Source organism: Equus quagga, chromosome 9 (genome assembly GCF_021613505.1).
Source record: "Equus quagga isolate Etosha38 chromosome 9, UCLA_HA_Equagga_1.0, whole genome shotgun sequence".
Taxonomy (NCBI): domain Eukaryota; kingdom Metazoa; phylum Chordata; class Mammalia; order Perissodactyla; family Equidae; genus Equus; species Equus quagga.
The window spans coordinates 55,623,964-55,644,398 of NC_060275.1; the positions used below are offsets into that span (position 1 = coordinate 55,623,964).

At 44.9% G+C, this 20,435-nt stretch overlaps 1 protein-coding gene across 9 annotated transcripts in view; it reads right to left on the bottom strand.

Moving 5' to 3' along the window:
* The window catches only part of ANKRD29 (ankyrin repeat domain 29), a 56,304-nt gene that overhangs the window by 34,853 nt on the left and 1,016 nt on the right, over positions 1–20,435 (bottom strand). For 3 of the 9 annotated variants that reach the window (XM_046671747.1, XM_046671748.1, XM_046671746.1), the window contains exons 1-2: positions 20,312–20,429; positions 2,180–2,290 (exon numbers count right to left, since the gene is read on the bottom strand). In XM_046671747.1, coding sequence (XP_046527703.1) covers positions 2,180–2,290; positions 20,312–20,323 — 123 coding nt within the window. In that variant the 5' untranslated portion in view covers positions 20,324–20,429. Of the gene's footprint in view, positions 1–2,179; positions 2,291–2,757; positions 2,909–3,017; positions 3,159–3,514; positions 4,676–19,360; positions 19,537–20,311; positions 20,430–20,435 lie in introns of those variants that run through there. The other 6 variants (XM_046671753.1, XM_046671750.1, XM_046671749.1 and 3 more) reach the window with 6 other exon arrangements.

Sequence of the window (20,435 nt, forward strand, 5' to 3'; positions counted from 1 at the left end):
GTGGGGTGGGCAGGATGTGTGTGGCAGTGTCAGTGGCCCTGGGAAGCTGGAAGTCAGGAGAGGGTCACAGGGGTGTCTGAAAAGGGCGACAACTTCAAGAAAAAGGGGCAAGGGGGTCATCAATGTGGTAGTGAATGAAGCCACAATGAAAACTGGCATTCCTACTCCAGTCTTCCCCAGCGTGGCCATGCTGCCCAGTAAGACCCAAGACTAGTTCACAGATGCCCAAGACTCCACATCAGCCTGCGTCCTGAGGAACAGATGGTACATTCAAACGGGGATGACTGGAAGGATGTTTAATAAAGAGACTATTCATAAAGCTGTGCCCCAGGTGTAGTGAAACTACAAAGAACAGTGTAAGACTGGGAGCTGGTAACAGTGGGGCTCCAGTGTCAGCCCAAGCCGGAAGGCATGGGGGGAAGGCAGTGGCTCCCAGGACACACAGAGTGAGGGCACGGCTACCAGAACAGAATAGGGGCGCTCACTGGGCTCCTAAAAATCCCTGTCCTCTCATTCTGATTTCTACCAATGCTGCCATTAGCTAAACCCAACTGGAGGCCAGAGGGAAGTCAGTCCATCCGGGGCAGGCCCTACAGTTCACACGGTGGGACACGGTGCAAGCTGGAGAAGGGAGGAGCAGATGTGCAGGTGCAAACGCAAGGTACTCTGCACTGATGCCCCCAGTGGGCGACAGCTCACTCTGTCTGGCGGCTGATCTCAATTACCAAATTTGTGCAATAAAAGCTGGAAATGGCACATCTTGTTTTCAGGAAAATAAGGCTCCTTTGAAAAACATTTTTATTTAAATCCTAAAATCAAAACATCTCTGCTCTCTCTATCTGAGGTCCTCCTTGTCCCCAGAGACATGAAGTCCCACCAGTACAGCGAAACCATTGCCTCTAGCTGGGGAGGGAAGGGCTCTCAAAGCGATGCCTGCAAGTGGGCGGTAGTATCTATTTTTAGTTCCCCTTAATTGCCAATTGGTGTATTGCTGTTTGCAAAGGTAAGGAAAGGAGGAGAGGCTGAGTGGAGGCTCCTTTCTCAGTTCTCTCATCCTTGTAGAAAACACAACTCCCACCTCCACGGCAGCCCACTTCTGCCCTACACTATCTCCAGCCTTTCACTGGACGAGTCGGTTTGAATTCCCTGACTAAACGCCCTTTCCTGCTGGCAATGTGCCGACTCTGACTCCCAGCGAAGCGCATCTTTCCCTAGCATGGCCGTCATTTTATGTAGGTGGTGGTTTCCCCCAACGTCTTTTTTCTTTTTTCTTGCCGTTTTTTGATTTTTTTTTAACCTGTAGAGGTAAGCTCAGAGCAGTGAGGAGACTTGCAGTGACCGGGTGGGGCTCAGGGCATGAACAGAGCAGGGTTTCTCAACCTCACACTGCTGACATCTGGGGCCGGCTGTGTGGTGAGGACGTTTAGCAACGTCCCTGGCCCTGCCTCCCCAAGATGGACAATTAAAAATGTCTCCAGACACTGCCCGATGTCCCCTAGCAGATGAAATGGCCCCTGGTTGAGGGCCACTGGATTAGAGAACTAGTCAGGGCATCAGATTGATGAGACCTGGTGACAAATGGAGTGTGGGAGTAAGAGGGCAGGGAAGGGAGGTAGGTGTCCAGCATGACTGTGGGGTCTCCATCCTGGGTGGGTGAAGGTGCCAAGCACTGGGGTGGGAGACCAGGAGGCACGAGGCGCAGGTTTGAGGAAAGTGACATGTCTGGTCTGGACAGAACAGCAACAACCATGATCTCCACTTATCGAAAGGCAGTTTCACCCAAGGGTTAGTGGTGTGAACCCCGGAACCCGACTGCCTGGGTTTACCAGCTTGGTGACCTTGGGCAAGTCACTCATTTCTGCAATGGAGATGATAATAGAAGCTACCTATAGAGTTGGTGTGAGGACTAAATGAATAATCGAAGGGCCATCCATGACTAGTGGCTACAGTATCAGACAGCAAAGCTGTATGGATGTTATCTGGCTTGAGGTTGACTTTTCCCCTAATGTCTTTTGAAGTTCACCATGTCACCCTGGACTTTTTGAAAAGGATCAAGCTAGCAAACACATGAAAAAGTAGGTAAGCATTGTAAAGAAACATGCATTCGTGAGGAACTCTCATGCCAACAGGGGAAGGGGCATGCTCCTGGCCCGCGGCTGCCGAGCGAGCCCGTCCGTACACTGTCCCTGCAGTCGACATCCACCCGGCCGCTGTTCAGCAACAGCCGAAGCAGGGCCAGGTTGCCTCTCCTCGCTGCCCAGAACGCGGCGTTGGCAAGCGGAGTTTCCTTCTGCAGAACAAAATGAAACAGGATCTTAACATTGACGTTAGTCAACATGACCACTTCTACACAAACCTGCAATCCCATTCAAAGGTGGAATTTCCACGTGTCCCATCCTTTGAAAGATGGCTCCTTCAGCAATAGATGACTGCAATATGCTTGGCCATGGGATGCACTGTCTCACACCAGACACCTGAGCCACGCGGTGCGCTGCAGAGCAATGCTGTCGATCACACAGCACTGTGAATCCTATTTCCCACCAGCGCCCTCACTCTCCTGCCTCTGTGTCTTTGTTCACAGTTTCCTGTTTGCTTGAAGTGACTTTCCCCCATCCTTCAAGGCCAAGGCTCTGATTAAAGGCTATTTTCTCCTGAAATGTTCCCAAATCTCACTTCACCTCTCAGCAGCGGGACATCTCTCCCAATTCTGACCTCCCGAAGTTTACTGTCCCTTCTCTGTGCCCCAGCACCTTCTACCTGATTCCAGCTGTCTGGGTAAACACCTCACTTTCCCGCCACCGAACTCTCTTTGCTTCAGCTGGAACTTGCCAGAGGTTTCAGTTGAGAACAAGGAACTCTGGGTAGAAAATGCTGTTCCATGTCCTTGTATGGATCCTTCACGCCACTGCTGGGTCATTTGAAAGCCACAAAGTTAATGCTGGAACCATATCTATGGGAGGAAGAGAACTGGAAAACAGTTCTCCAAAATGAGAGTGGCAGAGAGGACTGCAGCGCACCTTCCTTCTCTAAAACCAGTCGATCTGGAGCTGCAGAGCACAGTGCCCGGCGGAGGGGGGAGGACGGGTTCTGGACACAGACAGCTCTGGGTTTCATCCCCAGCCCTGCACAGGTGACTTGGCCCACTGAGTCTCGGTGTCCTGTGGTTTAGACGGAGACAACATTACCTGCCTTGAAGTTTCCAGTAAGGATCAAATGATGTAGGTTAATTGGCTAACACGTGCCCAACACACCACAAATGCCTACAAATGCTAGTTCTCTTCCCTCTATCTACTTTTCTTTACAAAGTTAGAATCAATAGGCAAAATTAAATTCAGAGTAGTATTGATACTAATAAAGAATTCTGCTGGTCTCAGGAAATTTTCTAGTATTTAAAGTGTTTGACAAAAACACTTTTTTTGGGTGGGCTTAGAACACTTATTTGACCCAAAAGGCCTTTTACACACTATGTCTTTTAAGTACATTGATAAGGTATTAAGTACAATACCTGACTTACCTACGCAAAGTTAAAAAGAAAGATCAACAATTTCAGCTACTCCACAGAGCCATCTAAAATGAAAGCACAGTGACAGGAAAGTGATGGTGATATTTATTGGTGCAAGGATTTCATTTCAGAAGCCCTTCAGCTCATACACAACTGTGTCGTCTTGTGCATTCTTGGATGAGAACATGGCAAAACAGGGAGTTTTGCACATTACAAACACAGTTTGAATAGTTTTCTGGCTCAGTCAGGAGGAAAAAAAATCACCTCAAATTCCAGATGAACAATTTGCTGTCCCTGAGGGTATAAACTTTACTGTCGCAGGGACGTTGCAGCCAAACTGCCATGGTGCGGTCCACACCCAGCGTGTGTGGCTTTTGCACCAGGCTGGGTCTAATGTTGCAGTTGTTAGTAACTGGGTGAAACAAAGGCAAGACAGCTTTGACTTGCATAATGAATCACCAAAAAACGCCCTTTTAGTAAAGAGATTGCTCAAGGCCAAAATGAAGTCTGGGAGGGAGAATTAGGAAGAGAAATTAAAATGCACCACGAATTGCTCTGGTGGTTTTTCCTGAAACATAAAAACTTGAAAGTAATAAATTGTAAATTGTTTTCAGTGATTTTGTTGTTTTACTTTAACTCCCAAAACCTTTCAAAAACCATCTGCAAACCGCAAGCGTCTACTGTCATAACGAGGCCTCAACCAAGAGCCGCTCCTGCCTTTAGGATGGCCTTGGGACTCCTCTCCTGCTCAGGCTAGACATCCTGGTTTCCTATAAGGTTCTAGAAACTGAGCTTTGTGAAAAGTTGTGAATATTTCATTTTCCCTCAGGGGCTTGCTTTCCTGGGAGGGGGACGCATGACACGAGCAGGTGATTTGGGGCAGGAGCGAGCTGAGTTTAAGTCCCGACCCTGCTACTTCCCGGTTCTGTGACCTTGGGCAGGTTATTTAACATCTCTCTGCCTCAGCAAAATGGGAACAATAATAACAGTACTTCATGCACATGTTCTTGGAGGATTAAATGAGATAATACACATAAATGCTCTTTGACAGTAAATACTCAAGAAATCTAGATATACATGCACAGCCCTCACACCTTTTTAAAATACTTGTCCAGGGGCCGGCTCCGTGGCCGAGGGGTTAAGTTAGTGTGTTCCGCTGCGGCGGCCCAGGGTTCGGATCCTTGGCGCGGACATGGCACCGCTCCTCAGGCCACGTTGAGGCGGCGTCCCACATCCCACAACTAGAAGGACCTGCAACTAAGATATACAACTATGTACCGGGGCGGGGGTGGGGGGGGGTGGGTTTGGGAAATAAAGCAGAAAAAAAGAAATTGGCAACAGTTGTTAGCCTAGGTGCCAATCTAAAAAAAAAAAAAAAAATACTTGTCCAGGTGAATTTATTTACTTGGTCACTAGCATGTGCTGGGACAGTGGCACTGGCCAGGGGCTAGGCCTAGATGTACGAGTCAACCTTGATTCCTGCTCACAATGGCTTTATGACCCAGCAGGAAAATAAGCCATGTCAACAGGCATCAGATGTTATTACAGGTGCTAGGGTAGGAAATGCAGACTTGTGGTGAGAGCAGAGAATGGTCAATTCTACCTGAGGAAGGTGGCCAGGAACGGTTTCAAAGAGAAGCAATTCTTGAGAAGAGTTCTGAAAGATGAGTATTGGCCTGAGTGACAAGCATCGCAGGCTGACGGGGTGGTGAAGCTAAAACATGGAGGCTCGTCACAGCGTGTGGGAACCGTCTCCACCAAGGATGGGCTGCAGTGAAGGGGTGTGAGGGCGAGAGCCAAGAGATGCTGCAGAGTAAGCAGCCAGGGCCAGATCCTGAAGGCTCTGCTGTGCCATGCTACAGAGTTTGTGCCCGATCCTGGCAGGCACTGGGGAGTCAAGGACGGGTTTTAAGGTGAGGAGAGACTGTCAGTTTTGCGTTTCAGGAAGGCTCCTGTGGCAGCCTCAGAATGAACTGAGGACTGGAGCCAGATGGAAACTGGTGTCAACAAGGCTCAGGAGGCTGTGACGCAGACTGGGCAACAGGCAGTGAGGGCCCGAGGGAGGCAACAAAAGTGAGCGTGGCAGGATGAGACAGCTGGGAGAATTTTTAAGGACCTAAACTGAACCGTTTTGGCCTGCGACTGTGTGTGCAGGAGAGGAGGGAGAAGGAATCTAGACTGACTCCAGGTTTCTGGTTTGAGTGCCTAGTTGATTTGGTGCCATTCCTAGAAGTCAGAAATACCCTGTGAGGGACAGGTTTTGGGAAAAAAAGGATGAATTCACCTTTGAACATGCCGAGTTTCAAGGGCCTCCGGGGCATGGCTCAGTGAAGTGGGCACTGTTACTATCTCACTGCACAGATGAGTCAGTGAGAAGCGACAAGGCAGGCTTCAGCCCCTGGCAGGCTGGTGCCTGAGGGGGCCTTTTAGCCACCATACTGTTCTGCCTCCTGCAGAATTCTCCTGTAGACGGCAAGGAATAAGGCAGCGCTGACCCCAATGACCTCCTTCCTGTCCTCATTCCAAGTTCCTTTTCTGCCAAGATGGAAAGTCCCCCAACTTTCCGTCTCTATGGGGTCTATACACATCACGTTGCCTGGATAACTTCCAAACCTCCTCTGGGAACAATATGCACGTCATCATAAACGCTGTGGAGTGGAAAGGGGGCAACAAGCCCTTTAGCACTGAAGGAGAAGGGGCATGTAGAAATGGTTTACACAAATTATAAAGCACTTTACCAATCATGCTATTACTATTTAACCTCTTTCTTGATTTTTCTGATCTCTCCAACAAGTTCAGTGAGCCGCCCTCAGGCCCGACGGTTATACTATGAGTAACAGCTATCATGACCTACACTGAGATCTGGCTCTGTATCAGGCAGTGTGCTAAGCACTTTTACTGCTCAAATGCATTTTATTACCAAAACAACCCCATGAGGTAGGTGTTATTATTATTCTCATTTTTAAGATGAGGAAAATGAGGCATAGAAGTGAATTATTCAAGGCCACACAGCTAGGATGTAACAGACTCAGGATTCAAACCCAACTCTTTTTGGGTCCAGCGTCTGAGATCTTCTATCTTATACCCTATAAGAAAATCTGAGCATAAACTTCCAACAATACCATATTTTCTTCTCTCCCCACTCCCTTTACTGCCAGAATTTTGGCTAACACACTGCTCATTGACACACTATCAGAAATTAAGTACAAGAAGGAAGGGGAGAGGAAACAGAAGGGAAATTGTTACTTGTACAGAACTGAAACTCTGATTAAAAGCTAACGGGGGTACAGATTTAAACTAACGATTTTAAAAAGAGTTTGGAATAATGTGGATTTCAATTGTGTATTATTAAATCAATCAAGAGAACATTTGCTTTGTTCAATAATGAATTTCTTTGATGCTAGAGGCCACATTAAATAGGGCTATAATGATGGATTCAGAAGCCATGGCAGAAGGATGTTTTCGAGATGTCACTGGCTATAGACGAATCCGTTGTCCCACTTTGTGCTAAGTATTTCAAATTTTCAGAATGCTTCATGAACGTTAAATAAGCGTTAACCCTGTGTTGTCCGTATCATTACACTTAGGTAAGTGAGAGGAAGCTGAAGAGAAAAAGTAAGCCATTTGCCCCAGGCATCCTGCCTTGGAGGTAGGCCCATAAAACACTGGCATTTCCCAAGTCAGAACGCAAGACAATGTTTACAGTCTGTTTAACACACGTATGTCCAGAATAGGCAAATCTATGGAGACAGAAGGTAGATCAGCAGTTATCTGAAGCCGGGATGTTTGGGAGAACAGAGTGACTGATAATGCGCATCAAAACTGACTTCACTGGAGCCATTTTAAAATGGAGTTGGAGCTGCCTGTCCAGAGAAACTGCCTTATCATCTTGAACCTTGGACTGGGCCAAACCTGTGGACTGGGCCAAAACCGCAATTGTTTTACAAGCAATTGTTTAAGAAGTCAGCAGGAAAATGGACATTCTGATCACAAAGACTGATGACTGCGGACTTTCTGAAGACAGAATCAATAGTCAATCAATGTTTAGCCAAGACTAGCTCTCTGTCTCCATCTCCAATTAAAACTCTTTAGAATACAACCTCCTTTCTTTGCCTGTCTTTGATCACAAATAAACGCTTTGCTTCTTAAACTGGTTTGTTTCTGTAGGTTAACATATGGTGTCAGAAGTGGGATCGGAAGCAATCTCAACTTTGCGGACTGGCGGACGCCAGGTTCAGTACCAGCATGAGTTCCCTTGTGTGCTCACCACTTGCACAAACCCCTGACTCTTCCAATCACGAGTCCCCTCAGATTCTGATCTCCTCCCCTCCTTTTGGTTGAGGTCTTTGCCATTCTGGGGGCTTCTGGGGGCAACAGCCCAATTTGGAGTTAATTGACCAGGAGACAATTGTCTCAAAGCCAGCGCATGGCTATTTCCATCTGAAAGAGTTTCCCTGCTTGGGCCACCTTATGGCAGCTCATAACTACTGCCACCTGGAAGGGCTTCTCTGTTTGAGCCAGCTACGCTGTCTGAGGGCTTATCCCCCACCTGTGAGTACTCAAATTCCACCTTTTCTTTTGTTTGTCCAAATAGCTACAGCCAGTGGGTCAGAAACACAGGTAAGAGTCTGAGGCTTGCAACTGGCATCTCTGCGTCCGACTGAGCTTTAACATGGGAGTTTCATCTTCCATAAGTTCCCGAGAAGTTCTTCCCTTGGGAACTCCAGCTGGGTTTATATTGAAGAACTACAGTCCTTCCTCTTATAAATTTTTGTCTCGGTCACTGATAATACTAACAATGATTTAAAATCACAGTGGCCCCTTTAGGCCTCTTTTGAGCTTCCAAACTTGCCTTTTTGGACACTAGATTTGAGAACCGTGAATTTAAGAGCAGAAACAAGATCTTTAATTCCCAAAGAATCAAGTGCACCACCTTCTGGCACACCTACTTAAAAACTACAATCCTGGAAGCTGTAAATATTGCAAAGAACAGGAAAATCTTACTGACCTTGTTTCATTTGCTGAGAGCTTGGCTTGGTAATCTTCAGGTTAGGGGCCCAAAATGTGGTCAGACAGAAATGTGGGTTACACCCCATTTGCAGCTAGGGTCCTACCACACTGCTGCCACCCTCCAGGGAGTTACACTGACCATTAGAAGGAACATTCCAATTAGTTATAGTCATTTAAGAAGTACGCTGAAAAGCAAAGACTTCAAAATTCCAAAATAGCCTTATAGAAGGTTTCATTGCAAACAGCTAATAAAAAATTAAGATATAAGGAGTAAACTAAAAGAAAAAAATATACAAAAGTCCATTAAGTTAATGGCTTTACAGAGACCCCATATCTACCCTTGAAGCCGAATGGGCCCCTCCAAGAGTCAAAAAGACTCTGAGAAACTTTCTGGTAAACTGCCAAGTGGAAACTAAAATTAAAATTTAATGGAGTTGCTTAATACTGCCAGAAATATTTACTGTTTGTCTCAGCTGAAACCTGACAAGATATTTGAAAGGATTTAGTAACTTATGATGAGAAATTGGGCCAAACCGGAAGCTGATATTCAGAGCCTGACAGGACGTTTTTTTCCTAGGCTTTCTCCCACTAAGCTAAAATAAAGCTATGTCCCCAGAGGGAGAGAAACAAACCAAGGATAATGTAATTGGATGGGTATGTCAGTCCTTGATAAGCAACTAACCTCCCCTTTTCTCTCAAAAGTCTTGTGACCTCTCTGGGAACTCTTATCTGGACCATCCCTGATTCCTAAGGCTGAAGAGAGAAAAGGTGGAGGGAAAGAAGCTTTTGGAGCTGCAGACCGCTAAGGAAGAACCCTTGCTCAAAAATCTAATTTAAGGACAATTTTTAAGTGGAGGCTATAAGATCTCTGTTTGCATGTCTGTGTGTTTATGTGTGTGTCTACATATGTATGTTATAAATATGTGATATCTTCTACCTCTGGATTGTATTACCAAGACTAGTTTATGAGAGCTCTGCTCGATTGGCTTAAAAACAAACAAGTGCTACATAAATTGAGTGTACTCTCAAAAGATAACAGAAACTAACCCAAATGAATTTCAGGATCATGTGATCAAGGAAACTATTCACTATTAAAGCTAATTTAAGTTTGTGGGTTAATTAAAATAGGAATGTCTTTAGGGTAATCAACATTAAATATAATGCTTTTGTTCTACCTATTAAAAGCCAAAAAACCCATGTTATTTCTGTTAGAAAAGTTGGCAGAAAAAAAAAATTTGATGCCTAACTTTGTCTAATGTCTCATGAAGTTTTTGTAGATAATCTAAACATAATTGTTGAGAACAAGTAAACTAAATAGATGTAAGTAAATAAAAAGGTTTTGGGTGAACTTTTTTTCCTATTTTGTTTTTTATTGAGGTTATGATAGTTTATAACCTTGTGAAATTTCAGTTGTACATTATTGTTTGTCAGTCATGTTGTAGGTGCACCACTTCACCCTTTGTGCCCAGCCCCCACCCCCTCCCTTTCCCCTGGTAACCACTAAACTGTTCTCTTTGTCCACATGTCTGTTTATCTTCCTCACATGAGTGGAGTCATACAGAGACTGTCTTTCTCTGTCTGGCTTATTTCGCTTAACATAATATCCTCAAGGTCCATCCATGTTGTTGTGAATGGGACGATCTTGTCCTTTTTTATGGCTGAGTAGTATTCCATTGTATATATATATATATATATATATATACCATGTCTTCTTTATCCAATCATCAGTCGATGGGCACTTAGGTTGCTTCCACATCTTGGCTACTGTGAATAATGCTGCAATGAACATAGGGGTGCATGGATCTCTTTGAATTGCTGATTTCAAGTTCTTTGGATAGATACTGGGTGAACTTCTTAACAAGAATTATACGTTATGGTATATGTACTTTAAAAATAACTTTAGAGGGGCTGGCCCCGTGGCCGAGTGGTTAAGTTCGCGCGCTCCGCTGCAGGCGGCCCAGTGTTTCGTCGGTTCGAATCCTGGGCGCGGACATGGCACTGCTCGTCAGACCACGCTGAGGCAGCGTCCCACATGCCACAACTAGAGGAACCCACAACGAAGAATACACAACTATGTACCGGGGGGCTTTGGGGAGAAAAAGGAAAAAATAAAATCTTAAAAAAAAAAAATAACTTTAGGGGCCAGCCCAGTGGTGCAGTGGTTAAATGTGCACATTCCGCTCTGGCAGCCCAGGGTTTGCCGGTTCGGATCCTGGGTGCAGACCTATGCACTGCTCGTTAAGCCATGCTGTGGCAGGTGTCCCACATATACAGTAGAGGAAGATGGGCACAGATGTTAGCTCAGGGCTAATCTTACTCAAAATAATAAATAAATAAAAATAACTTTAAAACCTTTTGGTAACTTGAAACCTTAGAGTTTTGCTAAATTAAGTTAAATGACAGAAATTCATTAAGTATCTAGATCATTTTCAAATAAGATAAAATATTAGAATTCATTACTAAACATAGGTTTACCTACTTTTGGCTTATTACAGAAAAATTACAATAAGAAAAACTAAAGGATGTTGGGTCAACTAGTAAACATATCTTGTGCCACATTAAAAAAATTTTTTTGCTCTGGGAAAATGTATGTTTTCAGTAAGAGAAGGTATAAGGCATGGAGATATATTTGTTAAGAAAGTAAATTTGTCCTAAAGTAAAACCAGTTATGGGAAAGACTAAAGGATAATTCCAAGTGTAAAAAAAGAAAGTTAGCAAAGGTTTGTGTAAGACGAACCCTGAGAAAAGAGTTTTACGCATGGTCAAGTTGGCTAAGATTGAAATGAATTTAACTAAGTAAGGGAGTTTTAATATCAAAAATAAGTTGGTGTAAAACTAAAATTTAGTTTTCTCTCTCTTAAAAGGAAAAGGTTTCCTGGGCTTTTAGTCTGCTCTTGATAAGGAGATTATGAAAATTTTTTCTTTATTTTTGAGTAGTCCACCTAAAAAGCAGAGATTTTAAGTTTTATCAAAGTAATTTCCTAGGTCCAAAATGCTGAGACCTCTCTATTAAGACAGCTAAGGTTTTCTGTTTTTGTTTTTAATTGTTTAACTCAGGGCCACCCCAGTGGCCTAGAGGTTAAGTTTGCACACTCTGCTTCAGTGGCCCAGGGTTCGCTGGTTTGGATCCTGGGTGAGGACCTATGCACTACTCATCAAGCCATGCTGTGGGGGCATCCCACATAGAAAAACTAGAAGGACCTACAACTAGAATATACAACTATGTACTGGGGCTTCGGGGAAGAAAAAACAAAAACTGTTTAACTCTATTTGCCTTTAACATCTTCTATTGTCACTCTGGTTAAATGGATTAGTCAGCATTGTTTCAAAGTAACCTTTGATTCTATTTAGCCAAGAGCTTTAAAATATTTTCATATTTTTGACAAACTTCCCAAAATTCAAATTCTAAAAAAGTCTTTTTTGTTAACCTGAAAGTAACTTTGAGAATTTCCAGTGGGCCCATGGGACTTCTCAAGGACTGTTGTCTTCCTATAAAAAGGGAGACATTAAACTAATAAGGTTTATTTGGTATGTTAAATTCCATGGGAAGCACTGTCAAATAAGTGATGCTAAACCTCCCTTATGTATATCCTTGTGTGTATGTTATTAATATGTGTTCTAAAAATTATACGAAATTCCTAAAAATATGATTATGTCTTCATACAATGTTATCAGTCATAATTCTAGTCACTATCTTAAAATGTATGTCACAGAAATAACCAAATTAACTTGTCAATTGTATTGTAATCTGATCTCTTCCCATGCCATTTTGAATCTTTTATCATGTACTGACAGTTACTGATTTACTTTGACGCTTTTGCAAATATGGTTCATCTTCAGAGAGATTCATGGAAAGAACTCATTTACTCTAGAATGCAGGTCTCTGATAAGCTTTTCGATCACAAAACTGAACTAGGATAAGAAATTACAGGACTTTAAGAGAGACACTGATGGCTTCATAAAACTGCTAACCAAAGATGAAGAACAATATTAATTACACGAGACTACACGAACCAAGGAGGATGTTCTAATGTTTTGTTTTTCCAGATTTAAAGAAGTTTTTCTCTTAAGCTATCAACTGTGGTAAGATATACCCTTGTGAAAGAAGATGAAACATTGACTTTTTCTCCCTATCTGATCCCTCCAGAATTCAGAAACTCTCAGTGAGTATTCTTATTTTCACTTAATCAGGCCAAGTTTTTAATATAAATAAATCAGTTTTACACTGATTATCTTTGGGAAAAAATTGAGGGTAATTGTAGAGAGAAAAATTATGTTTACATCTTTGTAGATACTAGATTCTGGTCCTGTTAATTATCTTTCAGGTTTTGTTATGTACCTGTAGACTGGACTCCCCTGGCCTGAAACTGTCTTTGGTCTCAGTGACTGTTACCAGTACTGTCTTTGGAAAATATAACTCACTTCACACGAGATAGTCATCACCAGATCAATGTGTATTAGTATACAACCTTCTGCTGATCCCTTGTTGTCTTATGCTAATATCACCAGGTACTCAAAGTCTCTAATGTCTTACCCTCAAGCCTATCATCAACAGGTTAAAGAAACTTTCTTGGATTCCAATTTAAAGGATCCTGTTGGTCACAGCCTAGAGCCTGATGACTGAGTATTCTGGAAGTATCATCAGAGGAAGACAGCCCTTGAGCCCCATTGGAAAGGACCTCACCAAGTGCTCCTGACCAACAACACTGCTGCAGAACTAGAAGGTATTTAGCCTTGGAGATACCTCGCACAACTAAAGAAGGCTCCACCTGCCATCTGTTCCTGTACGAATGCTGGAGGCCTCCAAATAAAATTGCCTAGGAAGAGAAGTAGCCGACATCCGAGGCAGGCAGCTTTCCCCAGATGGCCAGACAAGGCCTGCACACCTTTCACTCACTGTTGCTTCTTACCTTATTTTCTCCCTCTCTTCCTTGGAAAGACAATACTCTTACCCACATCTCCCGGCCTATTACAAAAGGAAATCTTTCTGACTGTTGGGTTTGCCATCAGAATCCTCCTTCTGTACACGAATCTAGAGAAACCTTTAGTACAATTACTAATCTCTCTGTCATTTCCCTAATTCCCTGCGCTAAGTGTCTGGAACTTCTTGCCTAACCAACTGACCCTCCAGAGATTTAAGAGGTAACATTTGCAGCTGTTGTAAATACCTCTTGCCCAACTTGGGTAAACACCTCTGGCAAGGTCAAGGAAGAACTAGACAGAATTTGAGCCCAAGCCGAATGGTTAAATGCGGTGCTCACTGACATCCCATAGTTCTTGGATCTCTTTGGCTGGCTACCCTTAGGCCTTGCCTCCTGGTTCAGGTCTATTCTCCAATTTGGACTTAGCATTTTGTTTATTATTATAAGAATTCTCACTGTTGTACAACTTTGTCTCTTTTGCACTGCTCAGTGTTATAAAAACACCACTCGGATAATGGTCGCTCATCACTTTAAAATGATTGCTAAGGCTTATGAGCCTTCACCAGAGAAACTGTGAGGAACTACACACAATGTTTGCCCTTAAAGGAACTTGAGACAGTAAGACTTTGCTCTGGCAGTCCTGTTGCTCAAATGTGCCCTAAGGCTCCTAAGTAAACCACTTTCCCTCTCATGTAGGACAGGACTTTCTGGGAGTGAGGCCCCCTCTCCCTGGCAACAAGGGATGAATGATGTTTCATGGTTGATCAGCAATGCTTTCTAACAGTCGATCAGTGATGCTTTCAAAGAGAGATCTTGATCAAAAAGGGAAATGTCAAAATTGACGGTAGTGGAGCCATTTTTAAAACGGAGTTGGAGCTTCCTTTCTAGAGAAACTGCCTTGCTGTCTTGAACACTGGACTGGGCCAAATCTCTGGACTGGGTAAAAATAGCAATTGTTTTACAAGCAACTGTTGGAGAAGTCAGCAGGAGAACTCGCCTCCTGATCACAAGGACTGAGGATTGTGGAGTTTCTGAAGATAGAATCAACAGTCAATCAATGCTTAGCCAAGACTGGCTCTCCACCTCCACCTCCAATTAAAATTCTTTGTAATAAAACCTCCCTTCTTCGCCTTTAAAAGCCCCTGACTTTTACTCCCTAGTGGAACACTATTTGGGTTTTTACCTGAATCTGTGCTCCCCAAATTGCAATTCTTTGATCCCAAAGAAACACTGTGCCTCTTAAACTGGTTTGTTTTTGTAGGTTGACACGAGTATGTGGTTTCTTTTGGGGATGACTAAGATATTCTAAAACTGATTGAGCTGATGGTTGCACACCTCTGTGAATATACTAAGAAACACTGAAATAAATACTTTAAAAGGGTGAATTATAGGATATGTGATCTGTATTTCAATAAAGCTAACTCAAAAACATATATGACTTTGCTAATTTATTTTCCTATGGCTCAGCAGAATAACTTCAGCTGTTGATGAACTGGAGTTGATTATGAGATAATTTATATACTTTTGGGGTAAGGATGAAGCATCCAAGTTCCTGTACTTCTGGCCGAGGCAGGAGCAGTTTCAATCACCAAGATGAAACATGGCTTTGAGATGCTTTATCTGCTTGGGTAAGATATGCTTAGGAAAGTACTGTTCTTTATCTAGCTATGTTTCCTCTATTAGGTAACCTCCCTCACTGTCTCAGAGTCCAGCTCCCTAATTGTGTTAACCTTTTGGCAACCTCAGCCCCGAAGAACAAGTCCTGAGTAGTTGAAATAGCTGTTATAAAGCCAAAAGTCAATGTATGAAACCCATGAACTTTATTTCCTAAAAAGGCTCAGACCTGCACTCAGAATTTGCTTTTACCATAAAAACAATTCTAACAAACATGCGTCTCTTCCCAACCGGAACTAATTAGGGGTTGCCAATTGTAAAGAGGAAGTTTGCTGGAGGCAAAGTGACACCAGCGAGAAGAGACTGCTGACAGTATAATGGAGTAAGGACAAAAAGTAGAGGCAACGTTCACAAGCAAATAGCCCTCCGCGCACGCCTCTGAGTCACGAGGAAGCTAAACTGTGATTTACAACGCTCTCTTTATTCTCCCACAGACAGACTCGGCCAGCAATGCTGGGCCTCTTTAACAAAGGCTTTGGAGACCCAGGGTCTGGGGCCTGCCTTTCAGGGGCCTGTGAAAACGAAACAGTTAATCTATGGCTCCAAAATCAAAGCTAATGAATATTTAATTGATACCTACAAAATTGTAACATCTCACCAACTTTATTGCTAAAATTGGTATTCATAAAATAACGATGACACATAAATAATTTGTAGGTCTGATTTTCTCACTACACAAGAATAACTGACTATATATGAGAATTGTAGAAAAATCATGGACAAACGTAAATCAAAAGTTTTTCATGGCTAAATAATTTTACAAGCAATATCATAAAAATGCTCCCAAAAATGTGCAATGAGAAGTCTATTATTGTCACAGGCTGCGGGTACATTTTAGTATGTCTGATATGATGTTAGCTGGGCCTGGTGCGGGCTTGGTGAGCTGGCCTGTGACTCTGTCCCAGGCAGAGCCTCCCCGCTGCGCCTTCTGGAACTCCACAGGAAATCAACTCCTCTTCATCCTAACCCAGCACAGAGCGCCCCCTCTGTCTCCCTGCCTAGGCTCCCCCGCACCCACCCCTGGCGGAGGCCGGCCCCTCTCCCACAGAAACCTTGGGTAGCAGTTGGGGTTGGGCCCTCCTCACCCGGCTTCCAGACACTGCCCCTCTAGTCAGGTGTACAAATCTCTGCTTCTTCTGCCTCACCTCCAGGCAGTCGTCACCTCCTGATCATTCTTCCTTCTTAACTGAAAATTTGGGCACCTTCCTTTCTGCACACCCCAAATTCTGACCCCACCCTGGCCTTCACTTTACAAACACTGACGTCCATCTTACCCCAGTGGAACACGTTTTCCTCCACCTGTCTAGCTAACCCCAACAACTAAGAGAGCTCTGCTGGAGCTCTCTGCCCATGTCCATTCCGGAGCACCTCACCACCTAGCTCAGTCATCCCTGTACTCCAAGCCCTCTCAGTACTCCCTATCATCATTTTAAAATGCTTTTCTTTTGTTTTTTGGAGGAAGATTAGCCCTGAGCTAACTGCTGCCAATCCTCCTCTTTTTGCTGAGGAAGACTGGCCCTGAGCTAACATCCATGCCCATCTTCCTCTACTTTATATGTGGGATGCCTCCCACAGCATGGTCTGCCAAGTGGTGCCCTGTCTGCACCCGGGATCCGAACTGACGAACCCCAGGCCACCGAAGCGGAACGTGCGCACTTAACCGCTGCTCCACCGGGCTGGCCCCTAAAATACTTTTTTGAGATATGATTTCCATACTATAAAATTCACCCTTTTAAAGCATGTAATTCAGGGGTTTTTAGTGTATTCTCAAGGTTGTACAATCATCACCATTTTTCCAGAACGTTTTCCTCAGCCCAAATAGAAACCTCGTACCTATTAAAAATCACTCGCCGTCTCCCACTTCTTCCCCAGCCGCTGCCAACCCCTAATTCTTCTGTCTCTATGAATATGCCTATTCTGGACATTTCATATAAATGGAATCATACAACATGTGGCCTTTTGTGTCTGGCTCCCCTGCACCTAGCATAATGTTTTCAAGCTTCACCCGTGTTGCAGCACATATCAGGGCTCCACCCCTTTTCACGGCTGAATGATACTGCATCGTACAGATACACCAAATTACAGACTGAACGTTGGCGTCCTGCCCCTCCAAATTCACATGCTGAAGTCCTAACCCGCAATGTGATGGTATTAGGAAGTGGGGCCTTTGGGAGGTAATTAGGTTTAGATGAGGTCACGAGGATCGAGCCCCCATGGTGTGGTTAGTGCCCTCATAAGGAAAAGACGAGATCCACGTCTCCCTCTCTCCCCCACTGAGGATACAGCAAGAAGGGGGCTGCTTGCAAGCCAGAAAGAAGGCTCTCACCAGACACCGAGTTTGCCAGCAGCTTGATCTTGGACTTCTCAGTCTCCAGCACTGTGAGATATAACTTCCTGTTGTTTAAGCTTCAGTCTATGGGATTTCGCTACGGCAGCCCAAGCTAATCCATAGCACATTTTGGTTATCATCAGTTGATGGTCACTAGGGTTGTTTCCACTTTTTTGGCTACTATGAATAATACTGCTGTGAACATTTGTGTTGTAGTTTCTGTGTGAACAGATGTTTTCATTTCTCTTGGGTATACACCTAGGAGTGGAATTTCTGGGTCATATGGTACCTCTATGTTTACCTTTTCGAAGAATGAAGAAACTGTTTTCTAATCTGGTTGCATCATTTTACATTCCTACCAGCAATGTATGAGGGTTCCAATTTCTCCGCATCCTTGCCAACACTTGCCATTGTCTGTCTTCTTGATTACAATCATCCTAGTGGGTGTGAAGTGGTATCTCATGGCGGTTTTTTTCTTTTTTTTTAATTTAAACATCTAACTGGCTTCTTCAGTGATTCATGAATCGGGCAGCATCCCATCTAGCAAGCAGAAAGGAGCTTCCTCATTGTGGTTTTGATTTGCAGTTCCCTGATGGATAATGATGTTGAGCATCTTTTCAGTAGCTAATTGGCCATGTGTTTATCTTCCTGGGAGAAATGTCTATTCATATCCTTTGCCCATTTTAAAACTGCGTTGTCTTTTTATTGTTGAGATATCTATCATCATTTAAAGACACTCGAGTCTCTACAAGCAAACAAACCCTTGGCTTGGCTGGATCCCTGCTGCAGACACTGTTTTTCGCAGAATATTTTGAAAGAGTTCTCTACACTGTGATTTCCACTTGTAGGGCCTGGGCCTTGCCTGCTCAGCAAAAGCCCCCAGGCCCATTGCAACCATGTGTCCTTCTGGCTCCCTTCTGGGTAGGCCGCCCAGCTGCTGGGATCTGTAACAATCTAGGGCCTAGCTAGCCTGGATCCTCCCTTATCTCAAGTAAAGAACATCGCATCTTACAGGGACACAGAGCCCTCCGTGTGAGCTACTGTTCCTGAGAATGCTGGTCGTACCAAGGACAGCCCTTGGCAAGCATGCAGCCTTTGTTCTCTGCCTACTTAACCAAGCCTCTCTCAGGGGGCGGTAGCGGATGCACATTGTTGTCCAGCCAGCCGCCACTGGACCTTCCCTGTAAGTAACTCCCAATAAACCCGCATGTCTCCTTCGCTGTCTCCGGGTCTTTTCTTTGGTCTCTCAGCAACCCATCCCGCACTGCTCACCCAGCTGGGCGTGTGGCGGAACACCACTCACTTTCTTTTCAAGCGATTGCAATCTGGCTTCATGAACCCAACATGTCAATGAAACTGCTCTCAGCAAGATCACCAGTGGCTGTTTTGTTACCAAGTTAGAGGGACCCTTTTCAATTCCTAGCTTGTTTGATTCCTCTGTGGTAATCAACTGCGAGTCCCTCTCCATCTTCATTGAAAGACTAGAGATTCTTGGCTCTAACGACAGCACACGCTTCTCATTGTTCTCAGGCATCTGTGGCTGCTCCTTAGTTTTCTCAATGAGCTTCTCTTATTCTGCTCATTCTTAAGTCTTGATCTTCTTCAAGATTTTGTCCTGGGTCCTCTTATTTTCTACCTTTACAAGGTCTCACTGGGCAATCAGATTCATTCCCACCGGTTCAATTACCACTTACCACTGCTCGCTCCAAATCTCATCTCTCTCTCCTGCCTAGACCAGCCAGCCTCCTGAGCTCCGAGTGTGTACATCTGTCTAATCGACATGGCTACTGGAACTCCCATGGATCCTTCAACTTTACATGTCCCAAATCAAACGTTTTATCTTAACCTCTCTGGGCTTCCCTAACTCAGTGAATAACACCAATTACTGAATTCTGTAGATATAAATTTTTTGAAGTCACTCACATTTGTCTACATCCTTCCATCCTTGACACTTCGTGCCCTAGTCCAGTACCATTCAACAAGATGACCCCAACATCCTCCTGACTGGTCTCCCAGCTCCACTCTCTTCTCCAAACTGTAGCCAGAGATCTTTGTAACACACACTTCTCACGGCGTCATTCCTCTGCTTACATGAGCTACTGGAAAACAGAGGATTACACTGGCTTTGGAGCCAGACATGCTAGGGTTCCAATCTTAATGCCATTCACTTACTGGCTGCAAGACTGTGGGAAGTTCTTTAACTTCTCCATATTTTAGTTTTCTTGTTTAAAAAAAAAAAACCACCATGAAAGTATCATCTCATGGGTCTTCCTGAGAATCCAGAGGATGCACTGTGACGCCCTTCATTCAGAGTCGGGCACGTTTCAAGTGCTCAACACGTTTTAACTATTATTTTTATTGAAAGCTTTCAATAAAGGCAAATCAACCTCACTTTCATCCTAAACCGTAGTGATTAAACGGAATGACTTTAATAAACTAAGACAAGACTCCTCTGGACACTGAAGCCTGGTAGTCAACCGAGCTGCATGCACTGCGCTGGTCTCAGCTTCAGCGTCCCAAACTGCTCGGCCGGGGAGGCGGCGGCGGCGCCGGGCGATCCGCGAGGAGGTCGCCAGGCGGGGACGCGGCGCCGCAGCCCGGCTCCCTCCCAGGTGCTGCCGCGGGGCAGCGCGGACCCGGGCTTCTTCCCCGCCCCCGCCTGGCACCGGCCACAGTCCCCGCCGCCCCACGGCCAAGCTCGCCTGACCTGCAGCCCCGGGTCTCTAAAGCCTTTCCAGCCAAGCCCACACGACCCAACCACAAGCCACAGGAGCCGCCCCGGCCCGGCCGCTTCCTCCCGTGCCCGCCGGCACCGGGGGCGCCCCTGCCTGCGGGCCCCGCCGCCCGGCCCGGCCTCCCGGAGCCCGCGCTCACCTTGAAGGACATCCTGCGGCCGTCTGCGGCCCCCGGCGGGCCCGGCGCGCTCCGCCCGGCGCGCGTCCCAGCCCTCCCTCCCCTCGGCCGCCGCGTGCCGCAGAGGGCCGGCCTCCCGCGCCGC